Source organism: Polypterus senegalus, chromosome 5 (assembly GCF_016835505.1).
Source record: "Polypterus senegalus isolate Bchr_013 chromosome 5, ASM1683550v1, whole genome shotgun sequence".
In the NCBI taxonomy this organism is placed as follows: domain Eukaryota; kingdom Metazoa; phylum Chordata; class Cladistia; order Polypteriformes; family Polypteridae; genus Polypterus; species Polypterus senegalus.
Genome location: NC_053158.1, coordinates 72,446,951 through 72,473,522, shown reverse-complemented (window position 1 = coordinate 72,473,522; position 26,572 = coordinate 72,446,951). Strand labels below are relative to the sequence as shown.

General features: G+C 35.2%; 1 protein-coding gene across 1 annotated transcript in view; it reads right to left on the bottom strand.

Moving 5' to 3' along the window:
- The window catches only part of lama1 (laminin, alpha 1), a 186,861-nt gene that overhangs the window by 77,791 nt on the left and 82,498 nt on the right, over positions 1-26,572 (bottom strand). The window contains exons 16-23 of the mRNA XM_039754802.1: positions 23,068-23,178; positions 21,598-21,725; positions 14,474-14,560; positions 11,568-11,779; positions 9,880-9,986; positions 3,729-3,909; positions 2,559-2,695; positions 618-854 (exon numbers count right to left, since the gene is read on the bottom strand). Coding sequence (XP_039610736.1) covers positions 618-854; positions 2,559-2,695; positions 3,729-3,909; positions 9,880-9,986; positions 11,568-11,779; positions 14,474-14,560; positions 21,598-21,725; positions 23,068-23,178 — 1,200 coding nt within the window. The remainder of the gene's footprint in view (positions 1-617; positions 855-2,558; positions 2,696-3,728; positions 3,910-9,879; positions 9,987-11,567; positions 11,780-14,473; positions 14,561-21,597; positions 21,726-23,067; positions 23,179-26,572) is intronic.

Here is a 26,572-nt window from a genome sequence, read left to right as displayed (position 1 = left end):
ATTACAAAAGAGATGATCATAACATATAGTTATGAAAACCACTGTACATTACCAAACTTTGTTCTATGTTTTCTATACCTAATTGTTTTTCTGTATCTCAAGTTAAAGAAACTAATTACAGTCATTAACTGAAGTGTTTTATGTGAACAATAGATTCATCAACCCCCAAGCAAAATGTATGTCAATATGAGGGTAGTGAACATGGTGAAAACAGACATGTCCATTGAAAAAACAAAGTTATGTCTGCAAACTATTTGATATTCATCACCATAAAAATAGAATCAATGGGTGAACACAGAATGAGCAAAAGGAGTTTTTCAGTCAGGCTGAAAGACAAAACTAAATGAGTTGAAAAATAACCTTGTCTTAAACAATCTTAACATTTACTAAAAGTTAAACAGAAATAAAGGTTATTTTCACAAAGGAAAATAATTAATAACGCAAAGTTTTGCCCCTATAGTCTTCATCAAGTGAGCTTCTCAAAATGAAAATTAGAGCAAAGTCAGTAAAGATGAACAGTAAATACTGTACTATTAAAAGGCAGCACTCTAATCAGAAGCAACGAACAATATTTATTGAATGGCAGATAAGCTGTGCAATAGTTCAAATTACCTTACCTTGCAAACACATTTGCCAGTTTCCTCTTCACAGCTACAAATGCCATGTTTTACATTGCAGAACTCTTGTCTTGTCCCATTTATGTTGCAGTTACAAGCAATGCACTCTGGGAAAGACCGAAATCCTAGAGCACACTCATCACACCTGTCTCCTCCAAATCCAGGTTTGCAGTGGCAATGACCAGACAAGAGGTTACATTGAGAACTGACTGATCCTATAGTACTACAGCTGCATGCCTAAAAAACACAAATGCAAAAGAATAAGCTATGTAGCAAATGTCATGAATGATTCAATGGTTTCCCTCAAATGTTAACTAAAGCCAATAACAAAAGATGCTATTTAACATATAAATATACTGTATACTGTATAATAAATTACATTAAATGAAATCAGTGCATAATGGATGAGTGCTTCTTCATAAACAAACAGATAAAACTATTTGTCCCCAAGGGTAAATATGGCTTTTTACGGAAACATAATAAACAAACAAAAAAACAAATAAATAAATAATATAATAACAAACCCCTCTCAAATATACACCAGAATGGCTAAAAAGAAAGAAATCTAAAAGGAACAAAATATTCTGACTTAGCAGCTACAGTCACAGTAAAGCACTATACAAACGTATTGCTATTACATATCAATTATAGACAAACAGTGGCCACCAGAGGGTGTCCAACCCTTTCTATAGAGAGAATTCTCAAAAATTAAATCCTATAGGATGAATCCTGAAAGGCACATTGTAGGTACAGGAGATTGGTTGTATAGTCTGTAAGAAACCTGGAGGGAAGTCAAACTAGCAAAAATAATAGGGTTCCTTGACCCACTTACTGAGCTGGTGCCAAGAGAATGTCAAACATTTCTGAGAAAGCACAAGGCAGCAGTAATATTGTAGCTTTTTCTCTGAGCCTGAATATGGAGCCCACATTGAGCTTAAAGAATAAATGTGTGAGAACTGAACTGGAAAATGACTTACTAGCTAAAGAATGATTGCGAGAGACAGAGAGAGAGAGAGAGAGAGAGAGAGAGAGAGAGAGAGAGAGAGAAAGGAAGTGAGAAATGTCTTAGTAAGTACAAAAGTTGAAAAATCACCTAACCAGGCAGCCATTGCTGTTCAGGCATGTATTCCAAACACTCTCTGTTCTTATGCTACTTTGTCTTCTCGCTGTAAATGATGTTCCCTTGTGCACGTTCTGAATTCCCCATGGTACCTCACAATTTACTTATTTCTGTCTACCTGATATAATGGCTCACTTTTCTGCCCATCTCATATTTCACAAAAGATGTTCCCTCTTATCAGCTTTCATTCTTGCTTCTGGCTTCTCGAGCTCCATGCCAGAAAATGTTTACCCCATCTAGTCTGTGATTCTGGACTTAGCTTAGTTCTAGTCTAGTGTAAAGTGGTCTTTTAACTACAGCCTAGGGTTACTTTCAGAAACATTCCTTAAGTTAATTTAATGATCAAGAACACCTCTATAAGGTCCCAGGGCTGCATGGCCACAGTGATCTTAGGCAGTCCTTATTTATAATCTTCTGTATAAAGGGCCAGGGACTTATGCACCATTCAAGCTGTCTGCCCTCCATATCACACAACAAGGTTCCAGCTAACACATGCGACAGAACCGTCACTGCTTTCTGCTGACGTGGAAGATTTCCAGCACATCCTTCTAGTCTTCCTAAACCTCTTCATACCTACAGTGTCACTTTCTCAAACAGTGTGGATTTTATTCTTTTTGTATGGCTAACTGACATTGTGATAACTTTTACTAAATCAGGTGCCTTTCCATTCTTGGTAAACAGTTGTCCACTGAGCAATTCCTTATATTATGTGAAATGAATAATATATAATAAATATAAGTCTTCAATGGCTTGGGGCACATTATAATAACAACATCAGTAATGACATCTTTGTAAAAAAACTGAAACTATAGAAAGCATACCTTGCAACCTGTCAGAGAATTATGATCCCAGTAGTCTTCCTGGCAGATTTCACACTTGGCACCAATAGTGTGAGGTGGGCAGATACACTCACCTGTCTTGGCATTGCAGGTGTTATGGGTGTGGGAACAGTCGCAAGCTTTTATAAGAAACAAACAATGTTGCTATTAATTCAACAATGAATAATTAATGTAAATGTTTTTTGCCTAGTTTTTCAGTCCCAGGTTTCAGAGAGCCAAAGCATATTCTTAAAATCATTAGGCACATAGCTAGAACCAATCATGATCAAAAAAGCAGCTACACATGACAAAATACACTCTTACTCACACAACACACTCACCATTATTGCATCAATTTGGTATGACCAATTATCCTAACATGTAAATCTTTAGTACACAAAATACATCAAAATACAAATTAAAAATACCTTTATTTAAACTATGATAATCCATTCATTTTTTAATCTGATTTATCTATTATAGGGTGTTGAGGTGCAAAGCTTATACTGGCAGCATTGAGTGGAGGTAAGAATAAATTCTAAATAAGACACCAATTTACCACATTCACAATCCCTTACTCCATTTCAGCTTATAAACTTACAAAGAATGTGGGAGCTCACTCTGGGCAGAAAATCTTTAACCTCATTAGAACATGAGAGACGAACAATTAAATATAAATTTCAGAAAATAAGACAACACACTAAAATTTTGTGGCTCATACAGTTTAAATGTTTGATTCTTCTAAATGTTCTTGCACTCCTCTTATTTTCTGGAGGTATTTATTTAAAAGTATTTTACCAAAAAATGCCTGCACTTTGGACATTGTGAACATACATCTGGTAAACTGACATGATGATTCTCCAACACGGGTTACTAAAGATTTTCTTCATGCATATTTTAATATTGTTTGCTGTTATACAGTATTAGCCCGATAGTAGCCCCCATTGGAGCACACTGTATCATAAACTTTGTGATCTCCATTTTTCATGAAAACATGAGACTAAAATTTTTTCTTAACCATCACTACAAATAACACTGGGTACATAACATATAAAAATGTATCATCTTTGAGTGGAATATCCTTTTAATAAGCAGCATTTATTCTCTAAAAATTTTACATAAATTTATGCAAGAAAAAACAAAAAGATAAACAGTCTGGTATAATAAACTTACAAGTACAGCCATCATCCTGGAAGTTGTAAAATCCATAGGCACAACGGTCACATTTTTCTCCAGCTACTCCTACGACACAGTGACACTGACCGTCATCACTGCATTCTTCTGTGAGAGATCCAGTCAAATTACACATGCAGGGCTGACAGCCAAGGCCGCTACTCAACCCAAAGTGTCCAGGCTAAAAGTGAAAAAGGACAAAAGCTTCCTAAACCAGACTATCTACTAAAATGTAACAATGAGACATGTCAATATTGTGCAGGTTTTTTGATTATTTTCTGTACTTGAATTTCACCCCCGGTATTTTTTGTGCTAAGGATGCATTTTAGTTTTTACACCTAATGCAAGTATATTGTTCTGCAGTGGCCTTTTTTGAGCCCTACTTTATTACATTTACTGCCAGGACAATTAGGACTCCCAGCAAACCCTCCTGAGATGGAACTGAAACCGAGAGTTGATTTGTAACTAGTTCTGTTTTAATACAAAAAAAGCATTACTAATTCTTTTTTTTTTTAATTTTATTAATTTTATTGCAATCATTCCATACAAATCAATCAATTTTTACAAAATGTAGGATTGAGAACAAGTCGACCCCTACCCCTGAGAGAAAGAGCAAGGCCAACAGAGTAAAATTTAAGGCTTGTAAACATACCTAAATTGATGAGTTTGATAAGCCAATAGAGATGAATGGAGAAGAAAGAGAAATACAGAAATAATTGCTTCCTCTGTGCTTTAAGAACTTATTCTAAAAAAATACTGATTAGATCCTGCCATGAAAAAAATCTGTACAGATCCTCTAACTGAGTATTTGATTTTTTCCAATTTCAAATAGTATAAAACATCGGTTTCCCACTGATTTAAAAGAGGAGAGTTAGGATTCTTCCAGTTTAGCAAAATACGTGCCAAAAGTGTAGTGAGTGCAATCACAGTTTGTTTGTCCTTCTCCACTTTAAACCCATCTGGAAGAACCCCAAACACAGCTGTTAATGGATTAGGAGGGATTGTGAGACCAAGGCTGTCTGAAAGATAATTAAAAATTTTGGTCCAGAATGATGTTCATTTAGTGTAGGCCCAAAACATGTGACCCAGTGAGGCTGGGACTTGATTGCAGCGTTTGCAGGTTAGATCTTGCCCTGGAAACATTTTGGAGAGTTTTAAGCGAGACAGATGTGCTCGATATATAATTTTGAGTTGAATAATTGTATGCTTTGCGCATATGGAGCTCGAATGAATTCTCTGCATTGCTATTTTCCACTCCTTTTCTGATATATTAATTGAGAGATCTTTTTCCCAGTGTCCTCTTGGATCTTTGAAAGGGAGGGACTGTAAAATAATTTTATATATTGCAGAGATGGTGTCTGAGTCCCTGAAATTGAGCAATATTTTTTCCAGCATGGATGAGGGTGCAAGATAAGGAAAATCGGGAAGGTTCTGTTTAACAAAGTTCCTAATTTGAAGATAGTGAAAGAAATGTGTAACTGGAATATTAAATTTGGAATGTAATTGTTCATAGGATGCAAAGATATTGTCTGTATAAAGATCTCTAAGCAAGTTAATCCCAAATTATTTCCAGATATTAAAAACTGTTCCAGATATTAAAAACCCGTGCAGAGGTGCCACAGATAAAAGCTTCTCCATCTTAAAATGCTTTCTACAGTGGTTCCATATTCTGAGTGAATGAAGCACAATTGGGTTATTAGTATATTGCCGATAACTTGCATTTATTGGGGCACAGAGCAGGGAATATAAAGAAGTACTGCAGGATTTTACTTCTATTGCGGACCAAGCTTGTGTATGTTCATCTATTTGTGTCCAGGTTTTTATAGCTTGTATGTTTGCTGCCCAGTAATAAAACTGGAAGTTAGGTAGAGCCATGCCACCTTCTGCATTTTGTCTTTGTAGGGTCGCTCTTTGGATACGTGGATGTTTTAAGTTCCAAATAAATGAGGTTACTGTTGAATCTAATTGCTTAAAAAATGATTTATTGATGTATATTGGAATGTTTTGAAATAAAAAAGGAGCTTAGGAAGAATATTCATCTTAACAGTGTTAATTTTTCCAGCTAGAAGAATTACTAATTCAATCATACATTATCCCATATTTTGGTTAAGGTTACACTGTGGTAGAGGCTTTTTATGCATAATGAGCACAAAATTATTGGCATTCTGCACAGACCTAAATTAATTCACACCAGGCTAAACTAAACTAGTACAGTAAACCCACACATACACAGGAAGAATGTGCAAACTCCACACAGCTGGGAATCAAACTGGGGACAAATACTGCAATGAAGAAATGCTAACTTTTGCACCAAAGTTCCATAAGAAAAACACATTTCAATGTACTGAAACTTTTTAAACTTTAATCTTTAAGACTGCGGGAAGCTGAAGTTTATCCTAGCAGCATCAACTGAACCAAGGATCAATCACATTGTGTACTCAGATAAACATCCGCATAATCTGCACATCAAGGTGAAAGTTATGTGTGAGGCAGCACAGCTAACCACTGCTCCATCATACCATCTAATATTGAATATTTTTAATGCACTTATAGAATAAGAAGAGAAACCTAATGTGAAAAGTCATATATAAAGGTAATAAACTCCTGTGTAGCACAGAGAAACAGACATACTGTAGCACATACCAGCTATAGATTGTAAAACTAAATTTCTAGCTTTTACAAAATAATTTTTTAAAATTGAAATAAAGTAGTGTGCAACAATTAGTACTGTTGTCTCAAATCTTCAGAGACCTGCCTCTAATGTTCAGAGCCTGGTCATTGTCCATTTTGCGCTTCAAAGTTCTCCTTTGGATAATTAGCATATATACTGACAATTGCACCATGAGAGTGTGTGGCCTGCCTTGAATCTTGTGCTGCTAAAATTGCCACTGCCAAAAATGCTCAAAAATGAATCAAAACAGAAGAATGAATGTAATTAATGCATTTGTTAATTGGTAAGCTTCTTATCCTAGAACAGAATTAATGGAAAGAAAAAATAAATTAAATGGGATGTGAAATAGATACAATTTGTCCTCAAGTTCTCGGGAATATAAGTGGTCATTTCCATCTTAATTAGCCCTGACATTATCTAATTAAGGCATTCTAATGTTTACAGTTACGTTAATGATGACAGACCATTGTCAAAAGAAGGCACTGGGAGATGTTTAACATATTTACAGCAAAAGTCAGTCAAAAGTGTAGAATATATCACTTACATAGACCATCCATATCTACGCTGATGACACTGCTTTAAGAAAATGTTTGACAGCTACATTTTGTATGCTTCTCTGTGTTAACAATTTCAGCTTCAATATTCACAAATATCTGTGCATCTCAAAATAAAAATGCCTCTCTATTGTAATCAGTTCCAGGAAGGTTTAGTGGAACAAAACAGACTACTGTAAACAAGCATCCCAGGGGATGTATGCACATTAGATCAGCAAATGGCACTGCAGCAGGTGCATGTTCAACGAGATGGTTTTACATCAATATTATAACAGGTTTATTCAAGGGTAACCTATTTAGAATAGCAATGAACAGTTATGGCTTTTTGTCCTCATTGTTGTCTTCAGCTTAAAGTATGCTCTGAACCTGTACTTTTATTTAATAAATAGATCTTAAAAGACATGCAGAGAGCTTACATAAATGAGGTATATAATATAAAAAGAAAAAGAAAGGAAAAAAAGAAAAAAATTCTGATCACTGATGGTCATTATACCTCAATCTGTGTTATGTTACATTGAAAATGTGGTGTTTTCAAGACTGGCTGACCTCATTCAGCACCTAAAAAAGTAATACGGTCACAAACCATTGGACAGTTAATTCGAATATAACTTTGTTCTTTGTTTTAAGAAATTTGCTGTTTCAGACACAAATATTTGAAACAACTGGATCCACAACGTCTAAACCATGTATTTAATACATGAATAAAAATAGTAAGTAACTGTTCAAAGGTTATTTTTAAACATATATGACATCCTTAAGATTGTTAGCATAAGTAAATATATTTAGATATGTGAAAAACAGTTTTTAAAAACACAAGCAATAATGAAGTCCAAGAATTAAATTCTATTATCATAGGTAAATAAAAGTTTCCATTTATTCACACCAACTGCCAAATAAAGCATCACTGTATTTTTTAAAATTTTCTTTGGCTGTGTACAGTAATTTAATTTTGAAACATATTTTAAATAAACAATGTAAGGTGAGTGGGTTTTGGGTGGAATCAGTGGGGAGGGTCTTCAAAATCCATATATGAAAATGTCTTTTCCTTCTTTATTGCCTTATTATATTTTTTTGACATCAATAAAAAATTGCAAAAAAAAATAAATAAATAAAAAAATGTAATATAATATTGCACCTATTATCCTTTGTTAAATACAAATAAGACATTTTTAACATATTAAAAAGAGAAACTACTTTGAGACTGGTGTGTGGTGCAGTAGTTAGCACTGCTACCTAATAATGCCAGATGACTGCATTCAAATCCAACCACCTCCTATCCATGTGGAGTTTGCATGTGCTTTTTATGACTATCTTTGAGTACTCTAGTTTTAGCCACACCCCAAACATTTGCTTGTTGTGTCAGAGGGGGGCATTTTTTGTACACTGGGTGGTTTAATTTTTCTCTTAGGCAAAGGAACGTGTAAATATTACATTTAAAACACAGTAGATGAAAAGGCAATAGGCACCCAATGTTGGGACTGGGGTGAGAAGTTAAAAGGCAAATTTCCTGGGTAATACTGTTATTGATTATTGTGATGATTGTCTACAGGATATAGGTATTTGCTGTCTTGCAAAAGAATCACCGCTTTGAAGTTTTAACTGCTTAAATATACAAACAATACAAAATTGTGATAAAAAGACTGCTCCTTCCTTGGAAAATGTTTGTATTTACCTGACCTAGAAATGAACATGTCTGAAAATAGTGGTTTCTAGTCAGCATATTTGTACTCATTGATAGTTGGTAACAATACTTTTTGTTAACCTCTGTTTACATTATTTGTTAAACCCAGGAATTTTGTTGATCCAGGCAGGGACTGAAGGAGATTTAAACTTCTGGGCAGGAGAAGGCAATGGTAAGTAGACAGTCCACTGAGAACGCTGCCCAGTCACTCGCACAGAGCACCAGGGCTTGCAGGCAGACTTTGATACGTGGCTGGTAGGACGTGAGGCACAAGGACAGCAACACTTACTTCCAGGGAGGAAGAGACAACTCCACAAGAAGACGGCAGTTATGGGTCTAGCGAGAGAGGGAAGCCGCATGAAAGGACTGAGCAAAGCTGGCGGATGAGAAGTGTGGCATGCCTAGGTCGCAGCAACAAGAGCCCAGAGTGGAAAAAAAGAATGATGAAGAGACGCTGACAGGGATTCAACAATTTGAGAAAACGTCTGTTGGGAAACGAGTATCCGGTGAATAGAGTGCATTCATGGACAGTTGGACGATTAATTGTTGGGGTAACACAGTGAGCAAACTGAACTCTGCACCACTAAAGGTTGTATCCTCCACTTCATGTTTTTAACGGACTTTTAGAGTGTGAACTGTGTGCTTTCCTTTTAAAAATGGGAATTTCGTTGCTAAAATTGTTAAGATTTTTTTAGGTTTGTTTATCTTTTTAATGTACTTTATATTGTCTTGGGTAATAGAAGTTACTGGTGCTTTTCCTTAAATTACTGCTGTGTCTTTCTAAATTTGCCTGGTCTGAGTGAGAGTGAGAACATGCAAAAGTTCTGGCTGTTCCCTTTCTGCCATGCTGCTGTAATCGGTTTTGCAAACCACTCCCCCCCGCCCTCCTCCAAATCCTAAATTGGAATGATTTGATTTACAAATTTTATGTTATGTGATGTTGAAAATGGTGAAATACGAGAATTTAAGTCCAATAGCTGTTTGCAGATCATTTTATTGCCTGGTCTCTTTACTTAATAGTCATAGGCATCTTAGTATTTATGCATTATATTTTTAATTTTTAAAGACCAATCGAAACATAGAAATTAAGGATTGTTTTAAAAATGACTTCTTTTTCTCTCAGATGTTTATTACACACTTTTTTCTATCATTTGAAATTTTATAACAAACTTTCTCAGTAAATTTGGGACAATGTTCATTGATGCATATGTCTTAATAATCAATACAAGAAAGCAAGGTACTTACCACACATTTGTCACATTTCAGACCAGTGACGTTTTCTTTGCACTGGCATTGTCCACTCTTCAAATCACAAATATTAGAGTAAGAGCTGTTAACATGGCAGGCACAGGCTAGAAATAACAGAGAAAATATCATATAAAATGTTATTCACTCTTGAGCTCAATTAATATTTCACTAATGTGATTTAAAAAAAGAAAATAATTTAAAATTCCTACCGCTAGATGTCAGTTTTGGTCTAACATAATAATATATTTTATAACTGTTAACTTCAAAATTTCATTGCATTAATTTTAAAGTTTATTTCACATTTATCTAATATATATGTCTATATGAATCTGAACTACAAATGATACTGACAAATACAAAATAAAACGACAATTACAATCCTGCTTAATCCAACTAAGGGTCTTATGCTGAATATGATTTTAAGTCTCATTTGTAGTCACTGCAGTCGACCCAAGTTTCAGTTTCATTGGACATTGTTTCACATGCATTATGAGAGGAAAGGAGATGCCTTATTGCCTCATATGAATGGGCTGTTGTACTATAAGAAGAATTTCGGTCATGTCAAAAATTCAACTCAGATGTCTTGTAGAGTGAGCAGTCCGAAGACCTTATTTTTTGATGTTGCAATGAAATTTTCTTTTGCATTGATCGCAGTATACTATATATTGGGTCTGGCTGTTATTATGTTCATTTTCACCTTTTTGATTTAAAAAATCTAAATATCATGTATTAACACACATACAACTAAACTGTAAATGACAAAAGCATCTTAAGAAACCTTTAAATGGAAGAACCTAAAATAAACACACAAAACAGTACATTAAATAGACTATGTACCTCTTAATTCTCTGTTAACTGGACAGACTTTATTATACACGCCCCAAACATCCACATGCCCAGTTAAGTCTTTTTCTATTCTTTGTACTTTCAGAAAACAGTACAACAAGAGACAGGAATGCAGCTCTTTTCTTTGCTGAAATTTTGGGAAGGTGTTGCCATCATGTTTTTTTGAATGTGTAAAACTGTCCGTTGGGGCCATGTATATGTTTAGTTTGAGCATTCATGTTGTGGCCTGTCAATCAGACTGAACATGCTCAACACAGGGCTCACTCATACATATACCTTCATTAATACTTACACAGAGCTAATTTTGAACTGTAGTTACAAATAAGCATAATGCCTTTACAGAGCCAAGACGAAAATACTTGTATTTGTAGGTAAAATTTGCAAACTTAGTGTGAGCTGACACAAATATTTAAAGAGGGTAGACCACAAATTTTAAGGATTGTGAAAATAAAATGAAACATTTTGTGGATATATTATTGTGGGTAACACTGAATTTAACAGCTGGGATTAAAATCTTAATAGATTACCAAAGTAATCTAGAGTTATTCAATTTAGGGGCCAAAAAAGTGATATGCTTTTTGAAGCAGAACAAGTAAAACATGTATCTCTGTTAGGTAAACAAAAAGTGTGGTAAAGATTGCTATTTATCATACAGTCTGTTACATAAGACAATGACCACCAGTGATCAATGTGTGATAAGTATTTGTTTCAGAAAATCAAAGACCTATAACATCTAGTGTAATATCCTTTCATCTTTGTTTTTATTTTAAATTTTTTGTTTGCTTTCATTGTATTTAAATCAAAGTAAATGATTGTATCTGGAAACAATATTCTCTCACCTTGACAGTTTTTATTGACAATGGCATCTCCAAAGTATCCTTCTGCACATATTTCACAGTTGCGGCCTGCAGTGTTATTAATGCACTTGAGACATTCTCCTGATTGTGTATCACACCGACCAGGCTCAACAGGATTCACATTTCCATTACAGTCACAAGGGATACAGGATTGTCCTGGAACTGTGGGATCTCCATAGAAGCCATCGGCACATCTGAAAACATATGGCTTGAATTTAAACTGATGAAACAATTTTAATTTGAATTATTACAAATGATGATTGCACTATTGAAAATACAGTGTTCAGTATTTTAAAAAGTACAGAATATTTGGAGTCAATTCAAAGTGAGAGGCAAAGTGGGTGGCCTCCCTCTGCACCATGCTTTTGAGGAACCTACACTGTCTAATCCCTGTCCTAACCTACAAATCTGCAATCCCACTCTAAATATTCATAAAGTATAAATACATATGTTTAAATATTTTATTATTTTTACTCAAAAAAAATCTAAAATTACTGGGAAAGCAGATGCTTTACTCAAAACTGGAGGGATATGTATTATGCACTAACTATATAATCAATTGCAAGCTAAAGGCTATTTGTAATGTGTTATACGTAAATGAGCCGAGTACAGGTAGTCCCCATGTTACGGACATCCCACCTACGACATACAAACGGGGCTGCAGCTGCGACGCATGTGCCTCAGTAACTGCCACTCCGTCATCTTCGGCCTGGGGATGCTGCAAGCAGTGGCTGGACGGAGGCTGGAGGGGGCGATTTCGCTGCTCGCGCAGTGTAGTGTCCATCAGGCGGCTCCCGCTGGCAAGAGGTGACCCGTGATCCATAGTCACCGGGGCCACAGCTATCGCTTGTGTGCAGGATGAGGCGGTTCGCTGCTCGCCTACCACGCCGACGCAGCTACTGCTCCTAACTGGATGGAGACTGGATGGAGCGGAGGGGGGCGTTTCACTGCCTGCCCACAACACAGCTGCCCCGATCATTCTCAGTGGGTGGCTGATGATGCTGCAAATGGTGACCCGATTGTGGCTGAACAGAGGCCATTGAGGGTGAACGGGGCGGCAGGGGGTGGCATTGTAGTGTGCCTCGGGTGGCTGCCTGTTGAATGGGGGCGGTGGTGGGCGATTCACTATCCGCCTTTGGCCGTACCATGTTCGTTCTCGGTGGGTGGACACTGCAGGCAGCATACTGTAGTGGAGGTGACTGTGTGGTGGGCGGGTGGTGAACCACCCCTCACTGCCCCCATTCATTCTCAATAGCAAGCCTGCTTGTACTGTTACGCACATAGCAGGAAGTCGTTTCTTGTCAGTACAACAGACATGTTGACGACGGGTGCCTTCCTGCTGTGATAGCATGTACAGCAGAAGAGCTCATCTTAACCTTTTGTCATCACCCTTCAAGAAAGTCTCTGAAACACAAATCTGATGCAAGTGCTGGTGAAACAGTGAAGAAGAGAAAAACCATCACAATTGAAAATAAAGCAGAAATAATAAAAAAGTCAGAGAGAGGTGAAACTCCATCATCCATCAGAGCACTTGGTTACAGTCGGTCAACAATAGCATTTATTAAAATAATGTACCTGTTCCGACTTACATACAAATTCAACTTAAGTACAAAACTACAGTCACTATCTCGTACGTAACCCAGGGACTACCTGTATAATAATATTAATTAATACAGGTCGAAAATTCTAAAGGGTTCACGAACCTTCGAGCACAACTGTACATACCATGTAACATCTTATATGCTACAAGTTATTACAAAATTTTCTGTGGTAAATCACTTGTGTTTTGTTGTCTGTAGAATAGAAATAATAATATTCCAGGGATACAGGTGAACCACTTCTTTGTCATATCACTTCTAAAGGTCATCAAACTTTTTCTCCTTTCCAATAGGAAACATTTAAAGCTTTTTGCCCTTTTTGGTGACATCTTTTCCACTTTTAAATAAAATTCATTTAAAACATAACGTTCTTTTTTGCCAATTAGTCAAGCATTTTTTCTTTTGATGTTGATCAAAAGACACTGAGAAGGTGCTACAATAGTACAAAATGATTTGATTAGATATATTGTTTTGTGTCTGGAGAACATTTATGAATAAAATTGATAAAATTTCTTAACGCTACAGAAACACTTAAATAAAAAAACCTACTTATTGATGATATTTTAAAGTGTTTACCTTTTAAACTTACTAGTAGTTTCAGTTTATTAAATGACTATTCCATATTTTGGACATCTTTATTATCAGTAAAGGAGACTGAATGCAAAGGAAGGAATTTCCTTTTTCAAAAGCTTCTATTAGCCAAGGTATGTTCCTCAGCTGAAGATGGTTGCCTATTGAATTGCATAAACTGTATACAGCACCTACCCAATCCTATTTCTAGCATATTCAAGGAGTTGGCTGTGATGTGACTGAAGGTTAGAGGACAGTGCAAAAAAGTGAGTGAGTTTTCCTGGGTTTAAACAGTCAATTTATAATTGATTTTAATTAAGGGATATAATCTTAAATCTTGCTTTAAAAGGATCAACAGTTCGTAGATCACATTCAATGATATTTTTGTTTATTCTCAAATCACTATTCTAAAGAAATTTCTTTCTTCTCTTTCAACATATATCCCCACTCAGTTGTGAGATTATAGAGTAGGCTAACTCCAAACTAAACAGTTTACTCTAGAGCGCATGAGGATATAATACTTAAGGATCCCTAAAAGACCACACATTAAATTTTAAAGTGGGATTACAGAACCTCAACATTAAATCAATTTGTTTGCAGTTTTAAAATTAAACTGAAATAGAAATACAAACATATATTATAGTTTAGGAAAAATAACTTCAAAATAATGTATACGTTACTATTCCACATATAGCATTAAAGACAACGGCATTAACTCACCTTTCACATCGTGACCCATCATATCCTGGCAAACACTGATCACAAATCACTCCTCCAGAATTGTCTAAGTAACAGGTAGGGCTAAAGCTAATTAAAAAATAAATAACATTATTTAACCTATTTATACAGAATAAAACAGGAAAAATCTGTACTTTATATACTGAAGCCTTTTTCATAGTTATTACGATTATAAAGCTATTTACCAATATAGTCTCATATCATATTTTTACATATATTTACATTTTTAACACTACTTACACAAGTAGGCTAAGCAATTTGCCCAGCTTCTCACTGTCAGAGGGTTGAATTATAAGTTAGTAATGTAATTTATGACATATTTGTCAGTACTGTACTGCATTATAGTAAAGCATTTTGTTGTCGTCATTCCTATTACATACAGTGTATGCTTATATAGAGCAGAAGCACAGAAAAATACAGACAACAGTGTCTCATCTGTTATCATGAACTTGGGTATGTGACTGAGCATGCCCTGTAAGGTAATAGAATGATGTAAAGGACAGGCTTTGTTTGAGTTCTGACTCTTTGTGACCATTTACAGAAAAAAGGACATTGAAAATAGATTTGTCCAAAACTATAGCTCAAACTAATAAGTGTAAGTTACACAGCTTATAAGCAAATGATTCTCAATGCTTATGCAACATTAGCAGTTTAAAAATAATGTGCATGCTATATACAGAATATATATATGTGTGTGTGTATCAAAGTCAAAGCCCTGTACTAACCATATTTGCATCAAATACAGTATGTGTTTTAGCAAAAGAATAAATGACAAAATTATACTGGAAGTAAGACATAAACTGTCTCTTAGTTATTATATAGCACAAAAAAAAAGAAAAACAATTATATGTAGCACAGTAATACATTTGTGGAAATATCCACATAAGTTCCACAATTACTTTAATTACTATATTATGGATAACACATTTTAAAAGCTGTAAAGAACCTTTAAATATGCACTGTCAGTGTGCTAAGTATGATGTGGCACAGGATATGATGTATAAGGGAGAATCATAATATTCTAAAGATGCAAAATTATAAGGTATATATTTTGTTATGTTCTCTGTATTCTTCAATGTAACATCTATTGTAAACTATTACATTTACGCTTTTTATTTGCAATTTATCACCTGAGACCTTTTTCTCTTATCCTTTTGACAGACTGCTAAATAATTATCTTCTCGCTCTCTCAATGGTTAGGAGCTTTGAGAGGAAAATGAATCAACACCTTTGCAGATGGATGGACCTCCCTCATAACCTAAGCTGCATCACTCTGTAGAACAAACTCAAGCTGTTAATCAATAATTTAACTTTAGGAATTCATGGAGACCCTGGCCAATACAGAGAGTCTATCAATATTAAAACATCGGAGGCTGGCATTCAGGTGAGGACAGTAGAAGCAGAGAAGCAGGGGGAAATATTAAAGTGCCATACAGTACTGGTAGGATGTGTGGCATCAGCAAAGACAGGGCTAAGTAGTGTTAAGACTCTGCAGCTTGACAAGGCCCAAGGAAGAGATTGGGCACCAACAGTCCAACAGGAGGTGAGATCTAAGGTGGAAGACATGCTCTTGGAGGGGAAGAGTAAGGAAGGAGTATAAATTTGATCGAAGAAGGCTGCTGATCATAAGATATCTTGGTCTAATTATTAGAAGGGTGAGCTTATTCACATCAAGTTCATTGCAGGTTCTTTCAATGAAATTGCTCCAGTTTATTTACGTTCTACTGTTGCAGATACTCCAACATGCCTCTGTGTGGTAAGTCTGGGACCATGAAACGTGTGTTGCCCTGCTGCACTAGGGAACGGCTGGTGACACAACCAGGTATAACTGGTAGAATGCTTTAGGAAGGGGTGGCATTGACTGTGTTTGCAGTGGGTTTTCATGATATCATAAGCACATTCAAGAAAACAGCCATCAGAATTATTGAGAGGCAGCAGAGAGCGACTCTGTTACTATGGTGAAGGAGGGGCAACACATGGACAACTACTACTTAGATACAAACCCTGATCAACCCACCTAGGTCGATTGGACAAGGGTGTTTGATGTCAAAAAACCCAAAAGACCCTATCATCTCAGGTGTAAAGACCCTAAACACCCTATGATCCCAAGTATACATCAGCAGATGTATTTTATGAATCCTACAGAACAAAATCTAGAATGTTTTTCTCCTTTATCTATGTAATGATAGTGTTCTTTTCCTCTCTTGTCTCCTCTGATATAAGGATTTTAGTCTTTTTAGGCATATTATTCACATATAATGTGACCGGAAATCAGTTGCCTTTGCATTTTGCATGTAGAAAATGTAAATGTTTATATTTTTGCTTTACATCATGTCATATGTTTTGCTATTTTATATTTTATTCCAGATTTCACTTTTAGGAAAGCATTTTAAATACATACAGCATTTTTCATATTATTGCAATAAACTTATCTCATATTTTATTGATGGATTTTGAGGAAAAATAATGACTGCTTACAAAAGAAATAAGGTAAGAATTGAGATCAAAAACAAGGCAAGTTGCGAAAGGAAGTATATGCTATAATGAGCTAGAATGTATGAGGTACTCAGAGGATATTAAACTTTCAGTAAATAATTATGGCTACTCAAAGAGCTGACTCACATAAATCAACATTTAATTATTCTGTTAATGCTCAAATATGCCATTTATGCACAGACCAATTAACATGGTTAAAACATCCAATTCTTTTAATTTTAATGAATAAGCTAAGTTAGTAAAACTTTTACCATAAGGTGGCAGCACAAAACAATAAAACAAATTATCAAGTTATCATCTCAGCTAAAGTGAATAACTAAGAAGAAAATTCTATGAAATGTTTTATTCAAATAATAATAATAATAATATTTTCCATTTACAATTTTTTGTATACGGAATTTATTTTTCACATACCCCAACTTACTTTGATAGTAACAATAATAATTAATGCAAGGTGTGAGCTGCCGTAATGTCACAGTTCTAAACTAACATTATAGTCAATGTTAATTCTTAATTCCAATGTTAATTCTTAATTTCCATTCAGAGTTACCAGGAGTTGAAGCTTATCCTGGCAGCACTGGATGAAAGGGAAGAAATCAACAGTGGACACGGTACCAGTCCATATCAGAGCTTACACTCACACACAATTTAACGTTACCAGTTAACTTAACCTATACATATTTATAGATGTGGGATGAAAACTGAAGTATGTGAAAAAAAATTATGCAGACACCAGAAGAACATGCATGGGATCAGGCATGGGATTCAAGATCAAGATGCTGAAACCACTGTACCACTTTGTTGGTCATGGCTGTTATTGCTGCTGCTGCCATAGTCAATTACTGATTGGCCTCTTTCTGTGTGGAGTTTGTGTGGTTTCTTCCTGCATATGTTGGTTTTTCTCCATGTATCTGAGTTTCCTCCAGCATGCTAAGTTGAGTTATTGTGAGTGTTTCCATGAGTCTATCCTGTGATAACCTGGATAACTATCCAGGCTTTGCTTTTGCCTTGAAGATGTTTCTGGCACTATGTTCCCTATGGTCCTGTATTGAACTAAGCAGATTCAGAAAACAAATGAATAATAGGGTACCATAAGCCAAAGGAACCTGGATGCAGTTCATTGCCTTTTGATTCAATGCAGGGTGAGGAAGAGGGAGAATGACTACTTTATTTTCTGTGTGCTCTAGGTAGTCTGGTTTGGTTATTCCAAAAATGTGGAAATGTTAACATACTATTACCACTACTTTCTGTTTTATGTTTTACATTTTCTACACTATAATATACTTCAGATTTGCACTTTTGATTTTAATTGTTCAAACTTAATTACACAGAAAAATATAAGGGTAATCAAGTCTTAATTAAAGGTTTTAATGGATTCCTTTATGGGCAAGGACCTTCCAAGGAGAAACAGGTGGCAAAAGTCAGGGATACAGCCCAGGAAGGTTCTAAGAGAGAGGAAAATGTGTTACAGGAGTGGCAATGTACTTCCTCAGGTATCAGCTGACAGTAAACACTATAAGTGTACTGATTGCACTGGATGGGCAATGGGGAGTACAGGCCGTACATGGAAGACAGACTTGGGAGGAAGTAGACTTGGGATACTCTAGTTTGCAGGGCAACACAATTCAAAGTTACCTCATCTCAGAGAGGTAACAGAAATCAGAGGGAGAGAAAAAGGTCATAGCAAGTTGATGGCTCAGAGCACATCCCACCCATCAAAGGATATTACACAATCTTCCCTGAGACAATGGACACTGTTGCCCTTTTAAAGGTGAAGCCCAAGCAGACTTGTACTTCAGACACATTTATTTTAATAAAAGCATTTGTGTGTGTTGTATTTTAATAATATGCCTTGTCCTTTTCACTTTCATTTCTACATCCATTCCTCAGACCATCAAAAGCCTTTAATGACTACCCTCTTCCCTCAGTGCCTTACCAATGGATTTTTGTCTCTGTTTTATTACAATGTCAGCCTCTAAATTTTGAAAAGATATGGCAGCCACAGTTTCACTGGCAAAGGGATGTCTAAAGCCTTAAGTGTACCATTAGGGATGTACTGTATACTGAGGCAGTACCACAAAATTATAATCTACTCTTTCTCTGTAGCTGTGAGATCCCAAACTGGAAGAATATCTGTGGTCTTGCTTCCTACCTGCCAGTAATTCCATTCCTTTCGGTCTCCACAGGATATAGCCTTAAAGATCTAGATAGGACTAGACTGTGATTGAGCACACCTGTGTAGCTGAAGCACAAGCTTTCTCCTTTTGTTAAAAATTTGTGAAGGTTATCATCTGCTAGATGATAATAAATATCATTATAATGTTCATGCTGCCTTAGAAAGGCAAAAAGTATTATTAAGGACCTTATCCATCCTGCACAGCCGCTTTCCTTACTTCTCCCTTCTGGCAAAAAGTACAAGACTAACACACTTGCAGTAGCAGATTCTGGGCCAGTTCCTCTGCATAGATCGTAAGATTACTGAACAGCCAGTTGAGTACAGTACAAATACTGTACATGTTTTTGCGTGCAAGGTTACTTAGCAGCTGCAATAATAATAACAATAATAATAGTAATGCACTTGTTCTTGTTTGCATATATTGTATAATTGTATATATGTTTTAGTTCTATGTGTGTGTGCTTTGTTGTTGATTTTGTATTGCATTCAGTATTCTGAGTATTTCATTGTATATCATTGTTCTACTGTATGTACAGAACACTATGTACACTTAGGTTAAAGTGCTGACCTCTTCTGTGCTTTATTTATCAATATATTTTTAAATTTTATATCAGGATTTAAATTACTGGGGAAAACCCAATGCATGTAAATCAATACAGTATAAATCAGAAACCCAAAACAACTGCCAAAATCCAGACCGTAAGCCACTTAGTATGCCTGATATATGGCATTACTTTTTTAGTTTATACTGACTTGAAAAATACATATAGAAATGTCATGAATCATTAGAGTTATTACTGAAGGAATGGCCAATAAACTTTAATACAATAATTAATAGTTGGACCATATAGTCATAAATCACTGCAAAAACTATTTATATATATATTGTTTTTTTAAGTCTGAATCACAATCTGATTATTAGGTGGTTACCTATCAGGTAACACTTGTGGTTGGTCAGCCAGTCAGCAAACATCTGTCAAGTCCTCTTAGTTGGAAGTAGCATCTCACAGATATATGATACAGTATCTGCCAAATAATACAAAGAGAACATGGCACGTGTTTGGTCCTTACTGGGGCTAGTCAAGTATAAACACTTTAGCATTCCCTTATGGGGAATCGAACTTTGGACGATAACGTCTGAGGCGATGCCTCTGACGCTGCACAGAGGCAGCTGGTTTGCTTATTTGGCAGGGTAAAGATCAGAGTATTACATTCTTTTTTAAGTCTGAATTGCAATGTGATTATTAGGCAGTTACCTACCAGGTATCACTTGTAGTTGGTCAGCCAGTGAGCAAACATCCATCACATCCTCTCAATCCTCTCATCTGCCAGATCTTCTCAGGCACTGACGTCTGAGGTTCAATCCCCATAAGGGGATGCTAAAGTGCATACACCTGAAGAGCCCCCTATTAGGGCGAAACACATGTTGTGCACTCTTTGTATTGTTTGGCAGATACTGTATCGCACACACATATATATATATATACAGTATATATATATCTCTATATATATAAAATCCAACGTCTGCCTGTCTGTCTTTTATTAGAGAACTACTTAACAGATTTAGATTGGGATTTTTTCTATAATTTGCTTGAACATTCTGGTTGATTTTACGACTTCTCTCATTGCGCTAATAATCATAGTTCGCTTGCAGGAGTGATATATTCGCGTTAATCTGAGACAGAGGTTGCGGGCCGAGGGGAGGTGGAAGCGTGACGTCAGGAGTGAGGAGTGGGTCTACCTCTGTGTTTTGTAGCATAACTTGCCTCCACTTAGCTAGTGATACCTCTTTGTTCATTGATTTTTAAAATTTGTCCTATTTTACTACTATGTGGGCTAAGCCTTGTGGAACGGCTAGTATATATGTACACACACACACACACACACATATATATATATATACTGTTTATTAAGGACGCAGTGGGGAGCGCTGCTGCCTCGCAGTTAGGAGACCCGGGTTCGCTTCCCAGGTCCTCTCTGCATGGAGTTTGCATGTTCTCCCCGTGTCTGTGTAGGTTTCCTCCGGCCAGGTACTCCGGTTTCCTCCCATAGTCCAAAGACATGCATTTTAGGTGCATTGGCAATTCTAAATTGTCCCTAATGTGTGCTTGGTGTGTGTGTGCGAGCCCTGCAGTGGGCTGGCGCCCTGCCCAGGATTTGTTTCCTGCCTTGCACCCTGTGTTGGCTGGGATTGGCTCCAGCAGACCCCAATGACTCTGTAGTTAGGATATAGCGGGTTGGATAATGGATGGATGGATTATTTATTAAGACTGCCATATTGAAAATAGAACTAAATACCATCTTCATTGTTCAGGAATTAGCTTCTGATTACAAAGAGGTCTGCTGCAAATGGAAATATTTGGAAACATTTAAATGGGCAACAATTCAACAGATACTCTTTGAAGGAAGGAATGAAACTTTGAAACCTACTTACTTGTTGGTTGTTGTTTCAAGTGGACAGGCACACAATTGACAATCTTCAGTTGTGCCCCTCGAAGCATCACCATAATATCCAGGCATACACTGTTCACAGTGAGGTCCAGTGGTGTTGTCCTGACAATCCTAAAACCATTTTACCAAAGCTATTAAAACTTTCACTTTTTTAGTAAATTACAAACAATTGTATTTTCTTTCTTTGTTTTGGAATGCTTCCTAATCAGTACCAGTAAAGCTGTCAGTAAAGCCTTTTTTTGGCTTTATGGTAATTTTGAACTCTTTTTAAAGTGGAATGGTTTCAGAAATGAACTATCTTGTAACAGACATTTTAAAAACCTACCTAAAATCCACATGTGGGTTAGTATGATTTCCTTCCACATTCAAATGAAGTGCAATTTCATCCTGTCAATTTTAAATGTAATATGGCCATATTTATTTATTTATTCATTTTACTGCTAAAATTGGCCTTGTAATTAAGTGATTATGTATGTCTGAGTGAATGCAAACTTCACAGACTGTGGTTACATCAAGGGATAGTCAATGTATTGTGGCCAGTGCTGTAAGAATATACTACCTGTGATCATATAATGGAAAAGGCAGGCATAGAAAATTGTGAAATTAATGAATAAATGTAAGTATATAAGTGAAAATACCTTAAATTTATCCCAAACTGCCATTTATTACTATTTTCTGTCTTGCATCTAGAACTGTATCTGGCTGTATTTGCTCCCATAATGAGTCAGAAAATGGACAAATGGAAGTTTTAAGTGTAATGTCTCTAAAATTAAAGTGCTTTCTTAAAAAGTCTTTCCATTTATAAAACTATGCAGCTAAGACTTTAAAATGAACCATCTAGGTACTGTATCATTTGAATATTTTATGGGAGGATGCAAAATAATCACATACGTATTCATTAAAATTACAGTAAGACTGGTCACTCTCATTGAAGGAAGATGGTTTTTAATGTGTTTAAACCATTAATGTAGTTTAACCATTTCATATATACCATACATAATAAGTAAGAGATTAAATAATGAATTCTACAAGAATTACTATAATCATTAATGCCACCATACTACTGTAGCTTTTTAATTACAGTTGCTTTGAGATTCACCTATGCCTGATCAAGTCCTCAACAAAAAATAAAATAAAACTGAAATGGGGATGTATATTTGTATGTTTTCTGCTACTTTTTTAGGCTCAAACATATGTGAAGTTGAGTGATTTGAGAGAGTACACTGTATTCAAGGTGAAAAATGCAATAATTTGATAAGAAAAATGCAGCCTGGAACAAATTTTCTGTTTTAGTACTTCTTTAAGGATAACTCTGTTAATTCGGTTATATCAAGTTTCTGGATTTAGAGGGGATAATGGTAAAAATAAAAGAAACTTTACGCCAGTATGCTTCACATCTATTATCATAAAAGTATTAATTTATTGATAAATGCAAAAATAAATCCAAACTTACAAAGCAAACACCATGATTGTTGCATTCACTAGCATGGCCATTGCATTCACATTGCTTGCATATGCCTCCAAACAAAATTCCATCTACTCGGTAATACCCAGAGCTGCAGGACTGGAAATTAATAAAAAATAAAAAAATAAATCAGATTAGTGGCAAATACTCCTTACTAACAAATTCCAAGAAATAATCTGCAAAAAATAGCCATCAAGATTTTCTTGCATAAAATACAAAAAGGTAATCCTTAGTGCACAGATAAGATATACTTAATGTTGTATATATTATTATTGTGAAAAAATAATAAATATCACATCAGTTGAACAAACACTCATAATAATAGTTTATTGTAGCATATTTATTTAGTTTGTGTGTGACAGTATGTCAACATGTGTGGCAGAAACAGAACTACTTGCATTACATTAATATTTGATTGGAAATCACAAAAAATGCTTTTGGACTACACTCATTTACCCTCTGAAAGCAGCTAATATTAAGATAAACATTGAAGAAATTAAAGTACATATGTACATTTACTATCAACATACTGTACTGTATATTATCCTTAATTAGCATAAAGTACGTTAAAAAGCAAGAAAGGAACTAACTGCCACATAACTGATACATTTGTTTTGACTAGAATGTTAACAAACTACTGATAGGCTTCCTAAATCTGAAAAAAAATGTTGTAAGATGTGTCTGCACTTCTTGAAATGGCCACTGGTACAGGCTAACAATAACTTTATTTATTTTTGAACTTTTAAAAGATAGCATGGAAGGACTTCATACATTTTGCAGACACCTCTAATGTGGGCTATTTAGATGTAATAATTAACAATAATAATCATCATCATCTTCAAAATATGGCTTAAGAAAATGAATACATAAAAAACTTTGCCAGTAAACTCTGATCCATATTTAATCAGGACTATACAGCCGAATATAGTTACAATTAATTTATTCCAAATTGCTGACGACACAGTCTTTGTACTAATCTGTATTCACAAACTGAATGCAAATAGGAAAGAAATAGAAGAACTAGCAAGACTATGGCCTGGAAGTGGACTTCAGGGAACACAGTGATCACAGCTTCTTTAGGGGGCAAAATCTAATGTGAGTTAAACCCACAACCACCAGAAAATATTGCAAAAGATGTCTCAGCTTTGAAATTATGTCAGATGTACATTTCATTTAATTTCTTAAAAAAAAGGAACATTAACAAAAATAACAAATCATTTTTTGCCAGTATGGACATGCAGAAATATATAAATCAATTAATCAGTCAATCTTTATTTTATATTTAAATGCCCTAGCTAAATTCTTGTAGTATATCATTACAAGGCACTTTACTTAGAAAAGCATCCATTTCAAAATAAACAGCAAATACAAGACCTATCAGCTATACCTAAAAGACTACAGAATGCAAGAACAACATAATCTATACTAATAAAAGGCAAAGCCCTCACTGACTGACTGACTGACTCATTCACTCACTCACTGACTGACTCACTCATCACTAATTCTCCAACTTCCCGTGTAGGTAGAAGGCTGAAATTTGGCAGGCTTATTCTTTACAGGTTACTCACAAAAGTTAGGCAGGTTTCATTTCGAAATTCTACGTATAACGGTCATAACTGGAACCTACTTATGTACATATACAGTGGTGTGAAAAACTATTTCCCCGCTTCCTGATTTCTTATTCTTTTGCATGTTTGTCACACAAAATGTTTCTGATCATCAAACACATTTAACCATTAGTCAAACATAACACAAGTAAACACAAAATGCAGTTTTTAAATGATGGTTTTTATTATTTAGGGAGAAAAAAAAATCCAGTAGTGTAGTAATGAAAAAGAAAAGGAAACATTTTAATAATAACATAACATGATTGACAATGTAATTGTGTTGTCATTGTCATGAGTGTTGCTGGCATATATATATATATATATGTATATATATATATATATATATATATACACACACACACACACACATATAAACATATATATATATACACATATATACAAATATATATATATATACATATATATACACACATACATATATATACATATCTACATATATACTGTATATACACATATATATATACAAATCTACATATATATATCTACATATATATATTAGGGGTGGGACTCGATTAAAAAAATGTATCTAATTAATTAGAGGCTGTGTAATAATTAATCTTGATTAATCGTATGTAATCACACATGAAAATCTGCCCCAAATCACAAATGTTTTTTTTTTAATTTAAAAGGGTTTTAGTGGGCGACAGAATCAAATAATAGACATGGACATGAATATTGTAAACTCAAGGTCTTTTAATTTCAGAAAAAAAAAAAAAACAGAAACAAAAATATCATCCCTGGCTAAAATTGGGCAGACTTAAAAATAAAGTGGTATTTTAAGTACTTTAAGCACATTTTCAGAATGGTATTGTCTTTAAATAATAATAACCAAAATTTCAACATAAAGTGCAGTTTTTCTTCTTAAAAAAATAAGTCAGAAACATAAAAGGTAATTTGACCAGCTTCATCTTTAAACTCTGAGTAACCTTAGCCAAAATTATTTTGTACATTAGGCTAAAACAGTGTGATCATTGAACATTTTGTAATTAGATGTAATTAGAATTACTAACGGTCACGGAACTCCAATGATTCCCCAGATTCACAAAGTCCGCTTTCTGTAATGCATCTAATTTTGCTTGCTTTTCAGTGTGCACAAAACCACGCTTTTATCAAGGCTTCCGTCGGGTAGTCTTTTTAAATGAAATTTGGCTCCGATCAGTCTTAGGAACGCGCTTTATTCAGACTCTAACATTTTTGTAGCTCTGATGTGTGCATCAATGTAATCGATGTACCAGGAAATCATGCATTGACAAAAGTTCCCCTTTGCTTGGAATTGAAAGTGTGATTAAATGCGTTATTTTTTTAACGTTATGGAGTACATGCATCGAAGCTTCTCAGCTGTGCTTGTGCTAAGAAAAGGAAACATTTTAAAAATAACGTAACATGATTCTGCGTTAACCGCATATTTTTTCATACATCTCAAACCAAGGGCATGCAAAGGTAAAATGAATCGGCAAGCGCACGTACATACTCAGTGCATCCCCTCACGGGAATCGAACCTCAGATGTCGGCGCTAGAGGCGAAGCCTCTACCATTGTGCCATGGCATGTGGCTTGTCTATTTGAGAGTATGTAGATCAGGGTATATATATATATATATATATATATACCTGCATTTCGCAGCGGAGAAGTAGTGTGTTAAGGAAGTTATGAAAAAGAAAAGGGAACATTTTAAAAACAACATAACATGATTGTCAATATACAGTGATTGTTTTGTGAGTGTTATGAGTGTTGCTGTCATCAAGGATTTGATTATCATTATGTTTTTCAATCAGGTTCGTATTTGTAGGATGTGTTATGTTCAAGTTACATTCCGTGTTTGTCAATCGTTGTAAAGATAACAGGTTTCATTAATCGATTCGTTTC